The sequence below is a fragment of the Myxine glutinosa genome, chromosome 1, assembly GCF_964187855.1.
Source record: "Myxine glutinosa chromosome 1, kmMyxGlut1.1, whole genome shotgun sequence".
NCBI classification, from domain to species: domain Eukaryota; kingdom Metazoa; phylum Chordata; class Myxini; order Myxiniformes; family Myxinidae; genus Myxine; species Myxine glutinosa.
In genome coordinates this window covers 252,302,751-252,321,565 of record NC_136261.1, presented here as the reverse complement: position 1 = coordinate 252,321,565, position 18,815 = coordinate 252,302,751, and the positions used below count along the sequence as shown (strand labels likewise).

At 42.5% G+C, this 18,815-nt stretch overlaps 1 protein-coding gene across 2 annotated transcripts in view; it reads left to right on the top strand.

Annotated features, from left to right (window-relative positions):
• DICER1 (dicer 1, ribonuclease III) overlaps positions 1-18,815 on the top strand; it is a 254,492-nt gene that overhangs the window by 35,916 nt on the left and 199,761 nt on the right. For both annotated transcript variants that reach the window (XM_078785971.1, XM_078785966.1), the window contains exons 6-7: positions 2,674-2,840; positions 2,979-3,144. In XM_078785971.1, coding sequence (XP_078642097.1) covers positions 2,674-2,840; positions 2,979-3,144 — 333 coding nt within the window. The remainder of the gene's footprint in view (positions 1-2,673; positions 2,841-2,978; positions 3,145-18,815) is intronic.

Below are 18,815 nucleotides of genomic sequence, written 5' to 3'. Positions count from 1 at the left end.
GATCTTCAGCATATAGAACAAAGTTTAGTTTTTGAGCCGCGGTGTATGATTGTCGTCGAGAACTCATGGTTAATTATGGTAAGAAAACTAGTGGAAATAGAAGTCGCTTGTAAATCGTATGAACAACTGAATGAAGCTGTTAAAGAACACTTGGGTTTTATAATAAAATATAGCCAATTATCAGCAACTTCAGTACCACGTGATTTTCGTCCGACAATAGGCTACGGGTTGCTTTGTTGGATTACTATCCGACTTCCGCCATTTATTTAATATGCGCTGCTGTGTTTAAGCTTTGCGCAATCACAATTGAACATTGTGATTGATATGATTTACGACTGTTGTAAATTTAGTTACTTGACCTGCTGTGATATTTCATTAGCGCAGCTCTGTACAATGATTACGAAATCGTGGCTGACATTCGTGGTTGCGATGGACTTCGCCGTTTTTGACAGATGTTTTACGTCGACATTTTCTTCATTTGAGTGCTGAAATTGGGGTGCGCATTATATATAGGTCTATAGATATTTACACCGTGACAAAAGTCCAGTTAGGGGTGTGCATTATGCACAGGGGCGCGTTATAGTCGAAGTTTTACGGTAACTTTTTTATTCGTAATTGATGAGATCAAATTAAACACTGTTTTAGTTGAAGGAGGTTAAATGTCAGGAATACCTGTAAAAAAACATGTACAAATCAAAATTCACTGGTTGCAAAAGTATTCAGCCCCTTAGCTCAGTACTTGATGGAAGCACCATTTGCAGCAACGACTGTGATGAGTCTTTTTGAGGTCGGCCTCCACCAGCTTTGCACAGTGAGATGGTGAAATATTTGCCCATTCCTTACGTGAAAATTGCTCTAGTTCTGCCAAGTTTGATGGGGATCGTCGATAGACTACAATTTTCAATTCTCGCCATAAATGCTCAATTGGGTTCAACTCAGGACTTTAACTAGGCCATTCAGGAACATTTATTTTCTTCTTATTGAACAACTCCAGGGTGGCTTTAGCTTTGTGCTTCAGATTATTGTCCTGCTGAAATGTAAATCTCCTACTCTGTTTCAGTTTAGTGGCTGACTCAAACAGGTTTTCATCAATACTTCTCCTGCACTTTACACCCTCCATTGTCCCTTCTATCCTTACAAGCTTGGCAGTCCCTGCTGATGAAAAGCAGCCCGATAACATCATGTTGCCACCACCATGCTTGACAGTTGGGTTGGTACTGACTTGGTGATGTGCAGTGCTAGGCTTGCGCCAGACCTAACGCTTTGAATTTAAACGAAAAAGTGCAACTTTTGTCTCATCAGACCACAAAACGTTTCTTCACATGCCTGCAGTATCATTAAGATGCTTTTTCGCAAACTATATACAAGCTTTTAGATGTGTCTTTTTCAGAAATGGCTTCTTTCTTGCAACCTGTCCATAGAGGCCAGCTTTGTGAAAGGACGTGATATTGTTGATTTATGAACACTGATCAACATATCAGACAAAGCCTTTGCAGATCTTTCAAAGTCAGTGTTGGATCACAGTGACATCCCTAACCAGTTTCCTGCTTTCCGAGCTGCTGAGTTTTGATGGGCGATCTGATCTGGGTAGTGTCTGGGTGTTATGATACGTCTTCCACTTCGTAATGATGGATTTCACCGTACTCAAAGGGATAATGAGTCACTTTGAAATCTTCTTATAACCCTCTCCTGAACGGTGCTTCTCCACCACCACCTTGTGTCTGACTTCTTTCGAAAGCTCCTTGGTCTTCATGTTTGCCTTGTTGGTTGACCAAGTGAGTTGCACCTTAAAACTCCTTAAACGGGTGAACCTTATTGCACTTATTTTGTAACCTTTCAAACAAATAATTTGCTCCTGAAGTGATTTAGGATTAATTAGACAAAAGGTTTGAATACTTATGCAACAGAAAATCATCTGAGTTTCTCTGTTAATCTAACTTATTCACATTTTATCTGCATTTTTTAGCTTTATCACATTGGAGTAGTTTATGAAGACTCATTAAATAAGCTCAGGTGGTATCAAAATGTGAAAACTTTTGAGGGGGTGAATACTTTTGCAGGCCACTGTATGTATCATTTTTCGTCCTATCTCTCAGTAGTGAAGAATCATTGGATCCATATCCAAATTATTGGATCCATATCCAGATCCAGATCTTCACCATAATTGAAGACTTTTTGTTGTTGTTGTTGTTTCTCCAATTATTCTGCACGGTATTTTTAACGTTTTCTTTTTTTTAAATATAAGTTCTCATATGGAACAACACAATCAAATTTTATTAAATTTGTGTAATCTGTATTGGTGAATGGTACAATGACTATCAATATGTCGGCAATTTTCTAAAAGTTGCCTAATATATTTTGTGGAAGCTCCACAGCATTATAGTTACTCACATGCCAGCCTTCTGATCATGCCATTCAAGTGAGGATCTAGTGTTCGAAAAAATGGAATTGAACTATTTTTCTCTTCCCTGGACTTATGCTTTGGATCCTTTATCTCTGCTATGTCTTCTCCTCCCCACGCCCCCCTTGTTGTCCCTTCTGAAATGTCGCTTTCTGTGGAGTACAGCACTTGCTGTAAGTTTTATGATGTGTTCAATACTAGCAGAAACCATAGCTTTAACTCGACAGCCTAAAGAGGAGCAAAATATCCTGGCATCCTATTATCTCTTGCAGTTGTATAAGAGTGAGGTTCCAGAGTCACGTCCTCGTATCCTCGGCCTGACGGCAGCCATCCTTGAAGAGAGCTGCGAACCGGAGGACCTAGAGTGGCGTATCCAGCAGCTTGAAACAACACTACATTCGGTGTCGGAGACAGCTACTGATCTGGTCGTCCTTGATCGGTTTGTCCTAGGCCTTTGGACCATTTTAAAATGGATTCCCTTCTATCCAATGCTTTGATCTGAGATGCTTTGCCCTGAAAAAGATCTGAAATGTTGACTCCTTTCAACACATTTAACTTTTAACATCTGTCTCATCAGCTATTCTTGGCAACCAAATGAGGTGGTGCTGCAATGTGATGAGCCTGATAATACTGACGGCCTCCAGGCAGAGCTTCTACGTGAGTTGCAAACCACAGCAAACTTCCTTCAAGATGTCCGTGTGCCCAATGACTGTGATTCAGACCCTCGTGCATTTCCATTACAGGTGAGTCGGGAAAGAGCTTTTTCTTTTTTTGTTTGCATTCGAGGCAGAGTTTTCAACTGCTCAGCAACTGCCACTGCTTTGACTTACCGCATTACTCATTTTAAATGGCTCTCACGTACAGTGGTGGCCAAAAATATTGGCATCTTGCACTTAAAAAAAAAAAATGCACCATTTCTTCCAGAAAATTGTTGAAATTAAACAATATTTTGGTATCCACATATGTATTTCTGTGGTTTGCAGTGGAGCAAAACAAAAAAAAGCTTTAAAATGACTAAATCTTAGCTTATTCCTCACATAAATCCTAAAATGGCCTGGACAATATTATTGGCACCTTTTAGAAGTTGTTAGAAATTATTAAATTTCAAGCAGGTGATTCTCCTTTACTTTGGAATTGAACTCACCTGTGGTGAGTTGCAGATGCCTGCAATATAAAAATCACTCATTCAACCAGTTTGAATAGAGAAAAGGAGTCATTCTGTTGTTTTGTGTCACTGTGTACCACAATGAGCATGGAGAAAAGAAAGAAAACCAGAAAATTGTCTGAAGAGGTCAGACACAAGATTGCAGCCAAGCATGGATAACCTTGATGTTCCTGTGTCTAATGTTATCAGGAGGTTTAAGGCCCATGGCACTGTAGCCAAGCTCACTGGACGTGGTCACAAGAGAAAACTTGATCGAAGATTGCAGCGAAGGATTTTTCGAATGATGGAGAAAGCACCTCGATCAACTTCCAAACAGATTCAAAGCTGACCTTCAGACACAAGGTACGACAGTTTCAACTCGCACCATCCGTTGCCAACTCAATGAAAGGGGGTTCTATTGAGGACCCCACTGCTGGATAGAGAGACATAAGAAAGCCCGAATGGAGTTTTCCAAAACAAACCTGAACAAGTCAAAATCCTTCTGGGAGAATGTTCTGTGGACAGATGAGACCATAATAGAGTTTTTTTTGTAAAGCACATCATCTCTATATTTACAGAAAACAAAATGAAACCTTCAAACAGAACACCTTCCCTACAGTTAAACATGGAGGAAGTTCAGTGATGTTTTGGGGTTGATCTGCTGCCTCTGGCACTGGGTGCCTTGAATGTGTGCATGGAATCATGAAATCAGGAGATTACCGAGGCATTTTGGAGCGCAATGTTCAACCCAATGTCAGAAAGATGGGACTCCATCAAACGTCATGGGTCTTGCAGCAGGACAATGACCCCAAACACATTTGAAAAAGCACCCAGGAATGGTTCAAGACAAAACGCTGGACTGTCCTGAGGTGGCCAGGAATGAGTCCAGATCTAAATCCTATTGAACATCTGTAGGGAGATCTGCAAACAGCATTTGGGAGAAGGCATCCTTCAAATCTGGGAGAACTGGGGCAGTTTGCACAAGAAGAGTGGGCCAAACTGCCAGTGCAGAGGTGTTGGAAGCTCATTCATGTCTATTGGAAGTGCTTGACTGCTGTTATTTTGTCCAAAGGCTGTGATACCAAATATTAAGTCTGGGATGTCAATAATTTTGTCAATGACATTTCTTTTTATTTTCTGATTTGAAAGGATATATTAAGTTCTGAATCAAAAACAAAGGTTCTGTAATATTAACAGTGAAATAAAGAATTGTGGAGACCAAATGCTTTTATCAATTTCAACTTATTTTTCGAGAAAATTGTGAGTTATTTGAAAAAGGTGCAAGGGTGCCAATATTTTTGTCCACGACTGCATGTGTAAGCCCACCTCTGCCCTCCAACCTCCCACCCATTCCCTTCGCCTACCCCTCACCCTCGCTCCATGAGAGTAAAAATAGACTTCTCTAAAGGATAGCCTAAATGAGTTATCCTTTAGAGTTGGAAACCAAAATTATGTCTCTTACTTCCTTTTGCCAACAGGCATGTGTTGTGATTGCCATTTCATCCTTTTGTTTCTTGTATCATGAGTGACATTGGTTTTGGTCAATGAATGTGGTGCTTCTCTCATTTTGTGGTTATCAATACAAAGGCTTGTTCGTTTGGTGTTGTAAATTACGATATTTGGTTTTCCTATTCATTGCTTTCTTTGTCTCATAAGTAGGCTTTCCAAATTTGCAGACAACACTAACCTCAACGTGGGGTCGACAGCAGAGAGGGGGTGTGAATCACATTCAGGAAGGTCTAGATATGTTATAGATTGGACAAAACATTGGCAGTTTAACCTAAAGAAATGTAATGTGCTGGAGTTGGGTAACAACACTGAAAATAAGGACTATATAACACAAGGGGCTGTGTTGGAGCATGTGATACCTGGGAGAAGGCTCTCAAGGTGGTAATACATATGGGGAGTGGTGGGGGGAGGTAAGCAGACAGCACAGTGCCAGGCAGCTGGATGTAAAGCTAATAGGTTTTTTAGGTTGAAAATAATAAATCAAAGGAGGTTGTGTTAACACTGCATAGTAATTTAGTGAGGCCTCATCTAGTATATTGTGCACAGTTTTCATCACCGTAACTGAGGATTGAAATAGTTGCCATAGAGGGTACAGTGTCTTGCAACTCGGTTGATACAAGCAAGGCCTATCTAGATTCAGATATGACGAGTGGCTGAAAGAGACAGGAATTTTTACATTAGTAAGGCAGGGTTCTTTCACGCAGAGAGTGGCAAATGAATGGAATGGTCTTCCTCCAAGAGTAGTGCACAGTAGAGTCAGTGGATAGTTTTAAAATTGAGTTAGATAGGTATCTTGAAGTCGTGGTAATGGTGGGGGTGGGGGAAGGTAATAAGATGTGGGCACAATTGTGCAGGCTTCATGGGCCCTAATGGCCTCCTCCTATGCTGACATTCCTTGCACATATTCTCCATTTCAAGTTTTGTAGATGCAGACTCCTTCATTATCATTATTGCCATCAAAACGGGGCGGTCACCTTCATTACCTCTGCCACCCAAGGCATATGGAGGCTGTTTTCACCTCTGTCTGTCTGTTTGTGAACAGGATATCTCAAAAAGGTTGTAGACAGATTTGGAAGAAATTTGGTGGAGAGGTTGAGTTTGTGACAAGGACGAAATGATAGGATTTTGGTGAAGATCTGGATCTGGATTCGATAATTTTTAAAAAGTGATTCTTCACCATTGAGAGATACGGCCAAAAATTATTATATTGCTGGATATCTTAAAAAGTTGTGGATGGATTCGGACGAAACTTGGCAGATAGGTTGCGTGTGTGACAAGGAATAATTGATTCAATTTCGGTGAAGATTTGAATCCAGATCTGTATCAGAGATTTTTAAATGTAATTCTTCATCATTTTGTGATACAGTTAAAACAGATATATAGCCCAATATCTTAAAAAGTTATGGATGGATTCGGACGAAACTTGGTCGACAGGTTTGAGTGTGTGACAAGGAAGAATCCATTTGATTTTGGTGAAGATCAAAATCCATATCCGATTACGAGAATTTTTAATTTATTTAGGTGATTCTTCACCATTGAGAGATGTGGCCAAAAACGATGCGTAATATGCTATTTCAAAAAGTTTTGGACGAGTTATGACAAAACTTGGTGGATGAGTTGGGTAAGTGACAAGAAGAAGCGATTAGATTTTTGTTCGTGTCCGGATCTAGTTCTGGCCTATTAGTCGCATACAAAACGTGAACTGTTCAGCCCAGCAGAGGTATGCTCTCTACTGAGTGCCGTTCCAATTATTATTGTGAAGGATTCGCTGAATGTGGCATGCACATTGGGTTCAAATATAATCTGTGTGTAATTTTTATTCCTTTTTGTATAATTTTTTTTTTCCCTTTTTTTGCAAACATTCTTATTGTCAGCAGGTGGCGCTATTTGCATTTTTTTTTTACAATCTGGTGGATTTTCACCACCTTGCCATGAATTGATGTAGATGGGTTTGGGAGTTGAGAGGGCTAACTTTACTGATTGATGGACAACTCTTCTTATGATTCTGTCAAATCATTCCTCAAAGAACAAGCTTGGTGTTTGCAAACATGTCAAACAATTAGAGGATTTCCTTTTTCTTTTTTTGCTCTGAGAATGGATATGCTTACTGGCCAGGGTTGTTATGTTGTATATATAAACTACAGTGGAACCTTGACTTACGAGTGCACCAACTTACGAGTTTTCCGAGATACGAGCCGTCGCTCGGAGCGGTTTATTGCTTTGAGATGCGAGCCGAGATCTGAGTTACGAGCTTACGCCACCCGCCACCAGGTGGGTTCCGGTCACGTGGTTATCTTGCCGTGCAAGCATATCTGCCGTATATCGCTGCTGTTTTGTTTTCGCATGTTGGTTATTTTGGAGCTTACGCCAGCCGCCACCAGGTGGGTTCCCGGTCACGTGGTTATCTTGCCGTGCAAGCATATCTGCCGTATATCGCTGCTGTTTTGTTTTCGCATTTTTGGTTATTTTGGAGCTTACGCCAGCCGCCACCAGAGTGGGGTTCCGGTCCACGTGGTTATCTTGCCGTGTCAAGCATATCTGCCGTATATCGCTGCTGTTTTGTTTTCCGCCTGTTGGTTATTTTGGAGCTTACGCCAGCCGCCACCAGGTGGGTTCCGGTCACGTGGTTATCTTGCCGTGCAAGCATATCTGCCGTATATCGCTGCTGTTTTGTTTTCGCATGTTGGTTATTTTGGAAAATTTCTTAGTTTTAACCATGGGGTCCTAAGTAATTGAGTGCCAAGGGCAGTACTGAGAAGAAGAAGAGGATGATGTGCTTGGATATAAAACACGCAATCGTCGAAAAACATGAGTGAGGTGTGCGTGTTGTCGACTTGGTGAGGCAGATGTGAAGGCAGCTGAAGATTTTATTATAACTTTTGCCGAACTGATAGAAGCCGAACGATACATCCCCCAGCAAATCTTCAACTGTGACGAGACAGGCTCTTCTGGAAAAAGATGCCGAGGAGGACGTATATAACGGCAGAGGAGAAGAGCATGCCAGGCCACAACTTGTTCAGAGTGCCGGCGATAGCTCGCCTTCTCTTTGTGGAAGACACGGTGAGATCCTTAACATCCAACAACTAATGGGACGCAAACGGGGCGCCCAGTTTAGCGGTACAACACATTGATGAATCACCCTGCCTGTGAAACACCGACATGACAGGTTATAGCTGGGTCGGGATTCAAACCCAGGCTGGACAGTTTAGAGTCAAGTGTGCGTACCTCCAGTCCAGGCCATCCTGCCAACTTGTATGCCTGCATACAGGTGAAATATAAAGCGCGAGATATTTATATATATACTGCATATTTAAAAAAAAATTGGTGTGGTTTTTTGGCGGGCTGGAACGGATTAATAGCATTTCAATGCATTTTAATGGGGAAATTTGATTTGAGAAACGAGCAAATTGAGTTACGAGCTCGGTCACAGAACGAATTAAACTCGTAAGTCAAGGTTCCACTGTATATATATAATATATATATATATATATATATATATATATATATATATATATATATATATATATATATATATATATATATAATTATATATATTATAGTATATATATATATATATATATATATATATATATGTATATATATAGTATATATATATATATATATATATGTATATATATATATATATATATATATTATATATATATATATATATATTATATATATCTATATATATCTATATCTATAAATATATATATAAAAATATATATATCTATATATATATCTATATATATATATATACTGTATATATATATATATATATATATATATATATATATATATATATATATTATATATATATATATATATATATATTATGTATGTATGTGTATATATATATATATATATGTATGTGTATATATATATATATATATATGTATGGTGTATATATATATATATATATTATGTATGTGTATATATATATATATATATATATGTATGTGTATATATATATAATATATATATATGTATGTGTATATATATATATATATATATGTATGTGTATATATAATATATATATATATATATATATATTATATATAATATAATATATATATATATATATATATATATATCTATATATATATATATATATATCTATATATATATATATATATATATATATATATATATATATAGTAGACAATCCTGTGTTTTTTTGTGTAAATATCACCCTCTAAGTAGTGTAATGATTCCTTGTAAATATCTCCGTTTTGTGTGTAAAGGTCAAAGGTCGTCCTCTTATTTAGTCCATATACATGCACGGAGGCCACCATATACCCTTCTAAATAGTTATTTCCTTATTATGTGTATTAGTTTAAGGCTGTGTCTCCCATTAATTGACTCTGCATTGCACCGAATCAGATAAGATAGAATCCCTTTTCAAGTCTCCCCCAATCCTCTCAGTGCATTGGGTGGTTTTCTCTTCACCCCAAACTCCATTACGCAAGCGGTCAAGCCCACGAACAAGGGCGTTGCCCGCCCCTCGTCATCGGAAGGTGGAGCCAGCGAGCCCCCCACCAGCCAATCAGGGCTGGTGAGATACCATCACGGGCGTGGCACGGGTTGATCTAAAAGCGCGTTATAAAAGCGCCCCGCGCAAGCCTTTTTGAAGAAGTGCGTAAGAGTCCAGTGGAGGAGAAGCGGAGAGAGGGATTTGAGGGAGGGTCGCTGGACCAGAGGCAGATTCTGCGGAGTAGGAAAAGAGCGTCAGAGACGCAGGAGGCGGAGGATGCGTGAGACAGCTGCCGGTGCGAAACCGAATACGTGGAGCTGCCGGCTCCTCGCTGCCAGCCCGAAGCGGAGCTGTGTTTGCCGGGTTTTCGCCTCGACCCCCAAAGCGTGGATCGGAGCGCGTGCTTGGAGCTGAACCTCTACGCCTACCATCTGCCTGGACCCTCCTCTGCCCTCCCAAACCATTCCTGCCATTCCATCCTTTTGTGTACGTGAGTTTGTTTTTGTGTGTCTTGTCCCTGGGTATAAGTTAAGCCTGTTTAGATAAGTTAGTATTTGCACTGTGTCTTCTGATCCTTCCATCCTTCTGTCTTTATTTTCGTATCTTTCCTTCTCCTTGGTTCCTTTAATTGTGTAAATAGTAGTAATAAATTAATATTTGTTCTTCCCTACCTTGCCTTCTTTCCTTTACATCCGTTTCATTTTAGTGATTTCCCCATTGGATACCTGTGGCACGATTTGGCCAACGTTCAGGATCGGGTCTAGTTACTTGCTAATGGTTCGTGCCGCGGCTGCTAATCCGCTTGGCAATTAACATCCTTGTCCGCGGTCGCGAACGGGGTTGCTCACCTGCCTCCCTGGAGGGAGCTGCGCAACTTCAGGAGCGGAGACGGCCAGTGAAAATAGAAGGGGGACTAACCCCCCCCCCCCTAAGGGGAGTGCCGTACTCCGGTTCAGTAACAATATATTAGGGTGGTCCCGAAAAATGAAGTTGAAGATTTTATTGCAACCACCTTGCCATTTCTTTACATAGTGTGAAAGAAGTTAGAATACAAAATTTGGTATAGATTGGACAACGTTTAGAGGTGCCACAAAGCCATTGCAGATTGAGCTCACAACAGTATACAGTACACTATAGTGTATTTGTTATTTAATGTTAATGCAAACGATGCATCAAATTAACCACTTTTGTTCAACTAAAAAAGCTTTATAGAAATGCCTAAAATGTGTCCTGTGACAACTAAACTTTTTCTCTCATAACTGACCACAGCAGGGGCCTATTCAGATCTTATTCGAGTTCTTACAACCCAGCAACAACAGTCTTTTTCTTTGCATCAGGGAAGTTCTTTCGGTGGTTGGCCCACCACCTGAAGAAGGCATTGCCTTTGCTCTTCATCTTTCGTGAGGAAATGAATGTAGTCTTGAATGAGAGCAACACCTCTCTCAGCTGTGTCATTTAATTCTCTCAACTGTGTTGCTTTCTTTTGTCCCTCACAGTAGCCATCATCAGAATGCCACAATGACGGTGCCAAGGACAAGAAATCGGTGGACAAATTCAGAGATTTGAAGAACTGCATTGTCCTTGCTGAAACAAAGTCTGCCATGGTGTTACGGATTTTGTCACTTCCGTTGTTGTGGTTTTCATCCACTGTAAACATTTTTGATTCCATGTAGTATTATTGTTGGTCGTTTAAGGGAAATAGATATTACTATTTTCAAAAGGTAAAAAAGTTAATGTTAAAATGAAACCGGAACCGAACGACGACGAAGAGGAGGAAGAAGAGGAAAGAAAGGCAGAGCGAGGGAGTCGGAGAAGAAGCCGAGCTGCTTCGAGGTCTGGAGCGAACGTTGGCGAACGAGAGTCACGAGTGAACTTTGTGTTCCCGGGAAAGGGATTCCTGCGACAGAGTTGTCATCGCTGTGACAGATAAACCTGCGTGACAGGTTTTGCGGTCGATTCCGAAGAGCATCATTGGATTGCCGTTACGCCACGAGAACGGGGCCGTCGGCCATTTTACCTCGCGCAGGACTTGCGCTTCGCTCAAGGTTTTTTCATCTCGCTTCAAACCATTTTCACCACATTCAGACGTTAATCTGGTGTGCGTGTGTAACGCGGCTTTTGAGTTGGAATTCTGCGGTTCGCCGATTGGGAGCCGTGGAACGTCCATACCCGAGGGTGTGATTTCCCAGTCGCCTTGAGGGCACCTTTGCGCAGCTTTGGCCGCGTGACTGTGACTGTCATCCGAATGGGATTCTGGTCTCGATTAGACATCGTTTTGACCATCGCTGGAGCGGATCGACTTTGGCTTGATGCGGAATATGACTTTGGCTTGATGTCGGAATACGACTTTGGCTTGATGCCGGAATACGACTTTGGCTTGATGTCGGAATACGACTTTTGGCTTGATGCCGGAATACGACTTTGGCTTGATGCGGGAATAGAGACATTGGGGAATGTTCTTCTTTTCGCTCACTTGGAGCACAGTGAGTTATATTGTACGAACCAAATGTGGAGTTATATTGTACGAACCAAAGCAAATGTCAAATGTGGAACATATATTTGGATTGGTTTGCTCCCGGCTGCATCCAGGGGATTCCATATAACGAGTGGATACCAGAGATAATGTGCCATGTGGCAGATGGTACTTATCGCTCCCATTAAGGTACAGATAGCTGGATGGGATACCTTAATGGCGGTTCACCACTGATGGTATGAAATCGCATAGTGACTGGTATATAACCGAAAGGTTTTCAGAGTCATAAGTGTATGCAGGACTCACTGCGTTGCCCTGATGAGCCCCAAAAAGGGCGAAACCAGGTCGGTAACTGTGAGTTTTACATACACTTATGACAGTGTCTGAACTAAGATCAAAATTCTGCTCTGTCAGAGGGTTATCTTGAGAGCTTGACAGGCAGAGCGTATGTACATGGCAGTGACGTCATTACTTGCGCTCATTGAAAGCTGGAGAACTGAACATATATTTGGATTGGTTTGCTCCGGCTGCATCCAGGGGATTCCATATAATGAGTGGATACCAGAGATAATGTGCCATGTGGCAGATGGTACTTATCGCTCCATTAAGGTACAGCATAGCTGGATGGGATACCTTAATGGCGGTTCACCACTGATGGTATGAAATCGCATAGTGACTGGTATATAAGCGAAGGGTTTTCAGAGTCATAAGTATATGCAGGACTCACTGCTTTGCCCTGATGAGCCCCAAAAAGGGCGAAACTCATGTCGGTAACTGTGAGTTTTACATACACTTATGACAGTATCTGAACTAAGATCAAAATTCTGCTCTGTCAGAGGGTTCTCTTGAGAGCTTGACAGGCTGAGCGTATGTACATGGCAGTGACGTCATTACTTGCGCTCATTGAAAGCTGGAGAACTGAACATATATATTGTTACGGATCTCAACGTCGGCCCCTTTTCCCCTTACCAAGGGGGGATTAATCCCCTTGTCTGCGACTGACCGACGTGAGTCCTTGGGGGTCCCCAACGCTCCTTCCAGTCGGGAGCAGCCAGGGTATTTGGTCAACGAAAAGTCCCAAGGACCTGAGTGCCACTCCTGACCACGAAGCAGGGGAGGAACTCCCGCTCGAACCACGGTTTTAGATGTTCTAATTGCCGAGCGGTTTTAGCAACCCGGAGTTCGAGCTATTAACAGTCACTAACCCGATTCCGAAGCGTTGGCCCGAAATCGCGCCACAGGTACTCAATGGGGGAAATCACAAAGACGATCGGTATGTGGAAGAAGAAGCCAAAGTAAGGAGGAACAGGAATTTATTAACCAATTATGTACACAATCAAAGAAACCAAGGGAGAAGGAAAGATACAAAAATAATTACAGAAGGAGAAGAAGACACAGTGCAATTCTAGCTTATCTACAGGCTTAACTTATTCCCAGGACAGAACAAACACGACAAACTCACATACACGAATGGATGGAATGGCAGGGGTGGATGGCTGGACGGATGAGAAGGTGGACCACAGGGCTGGAAGGATGCGGGCCCGGTCCGTGTAAACGGCAAGGCTCGAGGTGAGCGTCCGCCGACCCTCCGCAATCTGGTTCGCACGGCAGCATTGCTTCGCAGCAGCGGGTCGAAACTGCACGTCAAAGCTGCGCGTCAAAGCTCAACTCCTCCTCAAACTGAACTCCAATTTGAACTGAGCTGTGGTCACTTGAACTCTCAGCTCCTCCTCCAACTGAACTGCCCAGTGCGTCCTCCTCACTTATCTTCTTAAGCAGTCCCTCCGTCGCCCTTTTTATGGCCCTTCCCGAGATCAAGCCGCAGGCTACAAGGGCACGCCTACCGGGTCGCTCACTGCAGTGCCGGTTGGCTGGCACAGGCTCTTTTGCTCCACCTTTGATGACGATGGGTGGCCAACGCCCTTCTTCTCCGAGCTGACCGCGTGCGTAATGGAGGCAGATGCAGTTGGCAATAATGCAGTTTTGGGGAATGCGGTTGGAAATGGAGGCTTTGGGGAATTTTAAAAGGGGATCTATCTTATTTCATTTGGTGCAATGCAATGTCAACTAATGGAAAACAGAGCCTTAAACTAATACACATAATAAAGAAATAACTATTGAGGGGAAGCCTATGATTTGCTACGTGTATGCGATGGACTAGCTAAAGGGACGACCTTTGACCTTTACACAAATGGGGGTATTTACAGGAATCATTACAATTTACAGAGGGTGATATTTACAATAATTACAGGATTCTCAAATCCGCAACAATATATATTTATATATTCTCAGCCTGGGTACACACCGGGAATGTATGTGTGTGTATATATATATATATATATATACATATATATATATATATATATATATATATATATATATATATATATATTGTTGCGGAACCCAACGTCGGCCTATGGTTCCCCTTTGAGGGGGGATTAGTCCACTCGTTTGTGACTGACCGACGCGGTCCCTGAAGCTGCACCGCGACCTCCGGAAAGGCCGGTGCACAGCCCCGTTCGTACCGCGGACAGATGTTAATTGATTGCCGAGCGGTGTTTTAGCAACCGCAGCACGAACTGTTACCAAGACTAACCCGATCCTGAAACGTTGGCCAAAATCGTGCCACAGGTGTCCAATGAGGGGAAAAGACAACAACGACGGATGTAGAGGAAAGAAAGGCAAAGGGTAAGAAATACAAATATGATTTATTTACTATTTACAACAATTGAAAGCAACCAAGGAGGAGGAAGGATAATAAAATAATGCAGAAAGAGGGACGGACCAGAAGGACACAGTGAAACTCTAGCTTAACTAAACAGGCTTAACGTATACCCCATGACAAGACAAAAGACAGACTACAAGCACACTTACATGGGGGATGATGACAGGAATGGCAGGAGGTGGATGGCTGGAGGGAGAGGAAGGCACGGAGCTGGCTGGAGCTTGATTCCGCACGGGACGTCGGGCTGGACCTCGACGGCCACCGATGCCACCGATCCTGGTTCCCGCGGGGTAACGGGTCGGAGCTGCCTGGTGGAGCCAACGCTGCCTGGTGGAGTCAAAGCTGCGTGGTACTGCTCCTGCTTGCTCTCAGGACTCTCTCTCAACTCTTGCTCTCAGGACTCTCTCTCAACTCTTGCTCTCAGGACTCTCTCCGTAGCTCATCTCCAGCGCATCTGACTCATCTGAGGTGGGGGCGTCTCCCGCAGGTTATATAAGCCCCACCCTCTAACCTTTACGAACCTCCCCGATCGCTCTTCTTCCGCCCTCTCAAGCCAAACCCCTCGTGCTCGGTTGGTTGTTCGGGGCTGGCTCACTCCTCCCCTCTATGATGAGGTGGAGACACGCCTTTCTTCTCCGACTTGACCGCGTGCGTAATGGAGGTTTTGGGGCGATTCGAACGAGCCCCAGCCAAAGGGCAGCAGTGGCGAATGCAGCAAACCGCCCAGTGCAGTTGGCAATTGACGAAAGGGGGGGAATCCATGGAGGTTCTGGGGAAATTGAAAGGGGATACTACCTTGTTTCACTTCGGTGCAATGCAGTATTAGTTAATGGACGACATAGCGTTAACCTAATACACACAATAAGGAAATAACCACCAACAAGGAGGAAATCTATGATTTGGCTACGTGATGGTATATGACCTAACTAAGGGACGCCCTTTGACCTTTATACACAACAACTGGAGGAAGGAGGGTGACATTTTACCACAATAAAAAAATACAATTCTCATATCCACAACACTGCACCCTCCTCCTCTTAGGCACGTCCCGGGCCTATTACTTTACTTTTAGTGTGGCACGTAGGTGTAGTTCCCTCTACATTTAACCTGACCCTGAGTGTGACAGTTTTAAAACACAAATAAGTATGTCCCCCTGCTGCATTGCACCCTACCTAACAGTTTCACACCCACAGCTAACCGAATTGCGGAATGGTCTTCAAACTAAAACATGAACGATGGGGGAGCATTATTTACAGTTGACGCTATTTTATTTACAAGACGCAACCCAGGACCTGTGATTGTTCTTTTGGGGGGGAGACAGTCTGCCCTGCATCGACGCACCAGAAAGCACCAAAACACCATCAAGCACCAATCAGTGCACAGTCACCACAGTTCTTAATAAAAACAAACCCAAACCCTGCTAGTGGTCTAGCTCTTTGGCTCCCTCTGCTGGCTATTGTTGTTCCAGATGTTGTCAACTTCTTTGCTGGCGGCCTATTTGGACATAATAAAAGTGCACAACCGTGTCCATTTTTATTTATTTATGGCCCACAGGGCCGACTATTGTGGTTCACCCTGTGTGGCATCGGTGCCCTGTGACCAAGGTCCGCCAGCAAGATCTCGGGCCTTCATGGCCGGTTCCAGCAGAGGGGCCATGCCCCCAACCCATGGGGTCCATAAGTGGTGCTTAGCCCACAGACATGTGGTCCATACGTGGTGCATCGATGCAGACAGCTGTGGTTGCGAGAGTTCGGGCGCACAATGGCGGACTCCCGCACGCTCCCCTCTCAGCGCACAGTGGCGCACAGTCCTCGTGTGGGAGACAAGGGGGGGGGGGGGGGGGAAGACAGGTGAGCGTGGGGGTAAGGTCACAAGGGTACACATCAATAAAGGCAATGCAAGACGAGGTGCTTACAGAGAGCGAAGTGAGAAAGCTCGTCCCTACCGTACGCCCCCCCCACATGTGACCTGCACTACCCTTGCCCTTACCCCATATTGTACAAAATCTACACATTACAAATTCGTCACTACTGTCACGTCTTCCCCCATATTTCCCTATGCCAAATTCGTCACCACAATCCCTCTAACCAAAATTTGCCATCACCAACTCATCATCAATCCTCATAAGGAGGGAGATCTGATGTGTGGTGCCCCATCGTAGGTACTAATGAAAAAAAAAAATTTTTTTTTTTAATGCAATGGCACACTAACTTTGTGGTCGATCAATTTTACACCAGTTAATGGAGTTCTGGAAAATGGTGCTTCTAAGTTGTATAACCAACCAATGCATGTGTTTGTGCAGTCCGAGTGTTGGACGACAACATGAAGGAGTTGGAGAAAGGAGAACTGGGCAATGTCGTGATTAAGTGAGACATTAAAACAAACTAAAATAATTTCCCTTCACTATCATAATGTCATAATGCACCTCTTAAGTGATCTGCTATGTTGTATTTGTGTTTTCATAATATGGTAAACTTTGAAAAATATATATTATCTACTATTGACATCAATTATGTACCATTTGTGTTCATTCTGCTTAAATGAGATTACCCACAGCCTGGCAAAATATTTCAGATGTATTAATATGTTTTCAGATGTATTAATATGTCTGTAGTTATCTCGTCTGAAATCTATATACTCTATAGGTTAATGGAGCAAATACATGCTATGTACTGTATGGATGTATGTATGTATGTATGTATGTATGTGTGTATGTATATATATATATATATATATATGTATGTTTGTATCATCTACTCCTCCAAGAGGATTTGACCGAGGAAGCTGAAACTTTCAGGGATTAATGAGGGCACCCCAGAGTGGCACATGTGCAAATTTCGTTTGATTCAATCAAGTTTCAATTTTTTTTTCTGCCCATCCTGGTATTTTCTTCCTTTGGGGGGAGGGTTGGATGCAATTGGAATTATCCGAGCTATATAATCACAATGTATTACATATGCACATAATCTATATCTATGTTTTCACTTCATATGCACTAAATGGCCAAAAGTATGCGGACACCCCTTCTAATTAGTGTATTCGGCTGTTTCAGCCACACCCATTGCTGACAGGTATATATAATAAAGCACACAGCCATGCAATCTCCATAGACAAACATTGGTAGTAGAATGACACATACTGAAGAGCTCAGTGACTTTCAGCATGGCACAGTCACAGGATGCCACCTTTCCAACAAGTCAGTTCGTCAAAGTGCCGCCCTGCCAGAGCTGCCCCGGTCAATTGTAAGTGCTGTTATTGTGAAGTGGAAATGTCTAGGAGCAACAACAGCTCAGCCGCAAAAGTGGTAGGCCACACAAGCTCACAGAACGGGATCGCCAAGTGCTGATGCACGTAGCGCGTAAAAATCGTCTGTCCTCGGTTGCAACAGTCACTACGAAGTTCCAAACTGCCTCTGGAAGCAACGCCAGCCCAACATCTATTCGTCAGAAGCTTCATGAAATGGATTTCCATGGCCGAGCAGCTGCACACAAGCCTAAGATCACCATGCGCAATGCCAAGCGTCGGCTGGAATAGTGTAAAGCTCGCCGCCATTGGGCTCGTCCAATGAGATCATTTAGAAAAATATGATTTTGGAAGTTTGACCTTGAATTGACCTTTGACATTTTGACCTCAAAAATAGTTGGTTTCCAAATTTAGTGAATCAATATACAAATGCTGTTCAATTTTCAAGTCAATCTGACGCATATATATTATCACTAGGATATCACGTTTTCACTAGGATATCATTATCACGTTATCAATAGGATAAATGGCGATTTTAGAAATTTGACCTTGAGTTGGACCCTTTACATATGACCTCAAAATCAATAGGTTTCTCAATTGTGACGACTTAGTGAAGTTTCATGGTGATTGGTTTAGAATTGTGACCTGTAGGCGAGTGACAAACAAACAGACAAGCAAACAAGAAGACGTCATGCAGAGCACGATACTTGCAAAATCCACCTCCCTCCCAAAAAGATGGTTGCAATTGATTCAGCAAAATGTCCACTTCACCAAGATCAAAATTGAAAATCTTGATCAAAGCTCGGGTCAATAGGATGAAAGGTGACGATTTTAATATTGATTTTG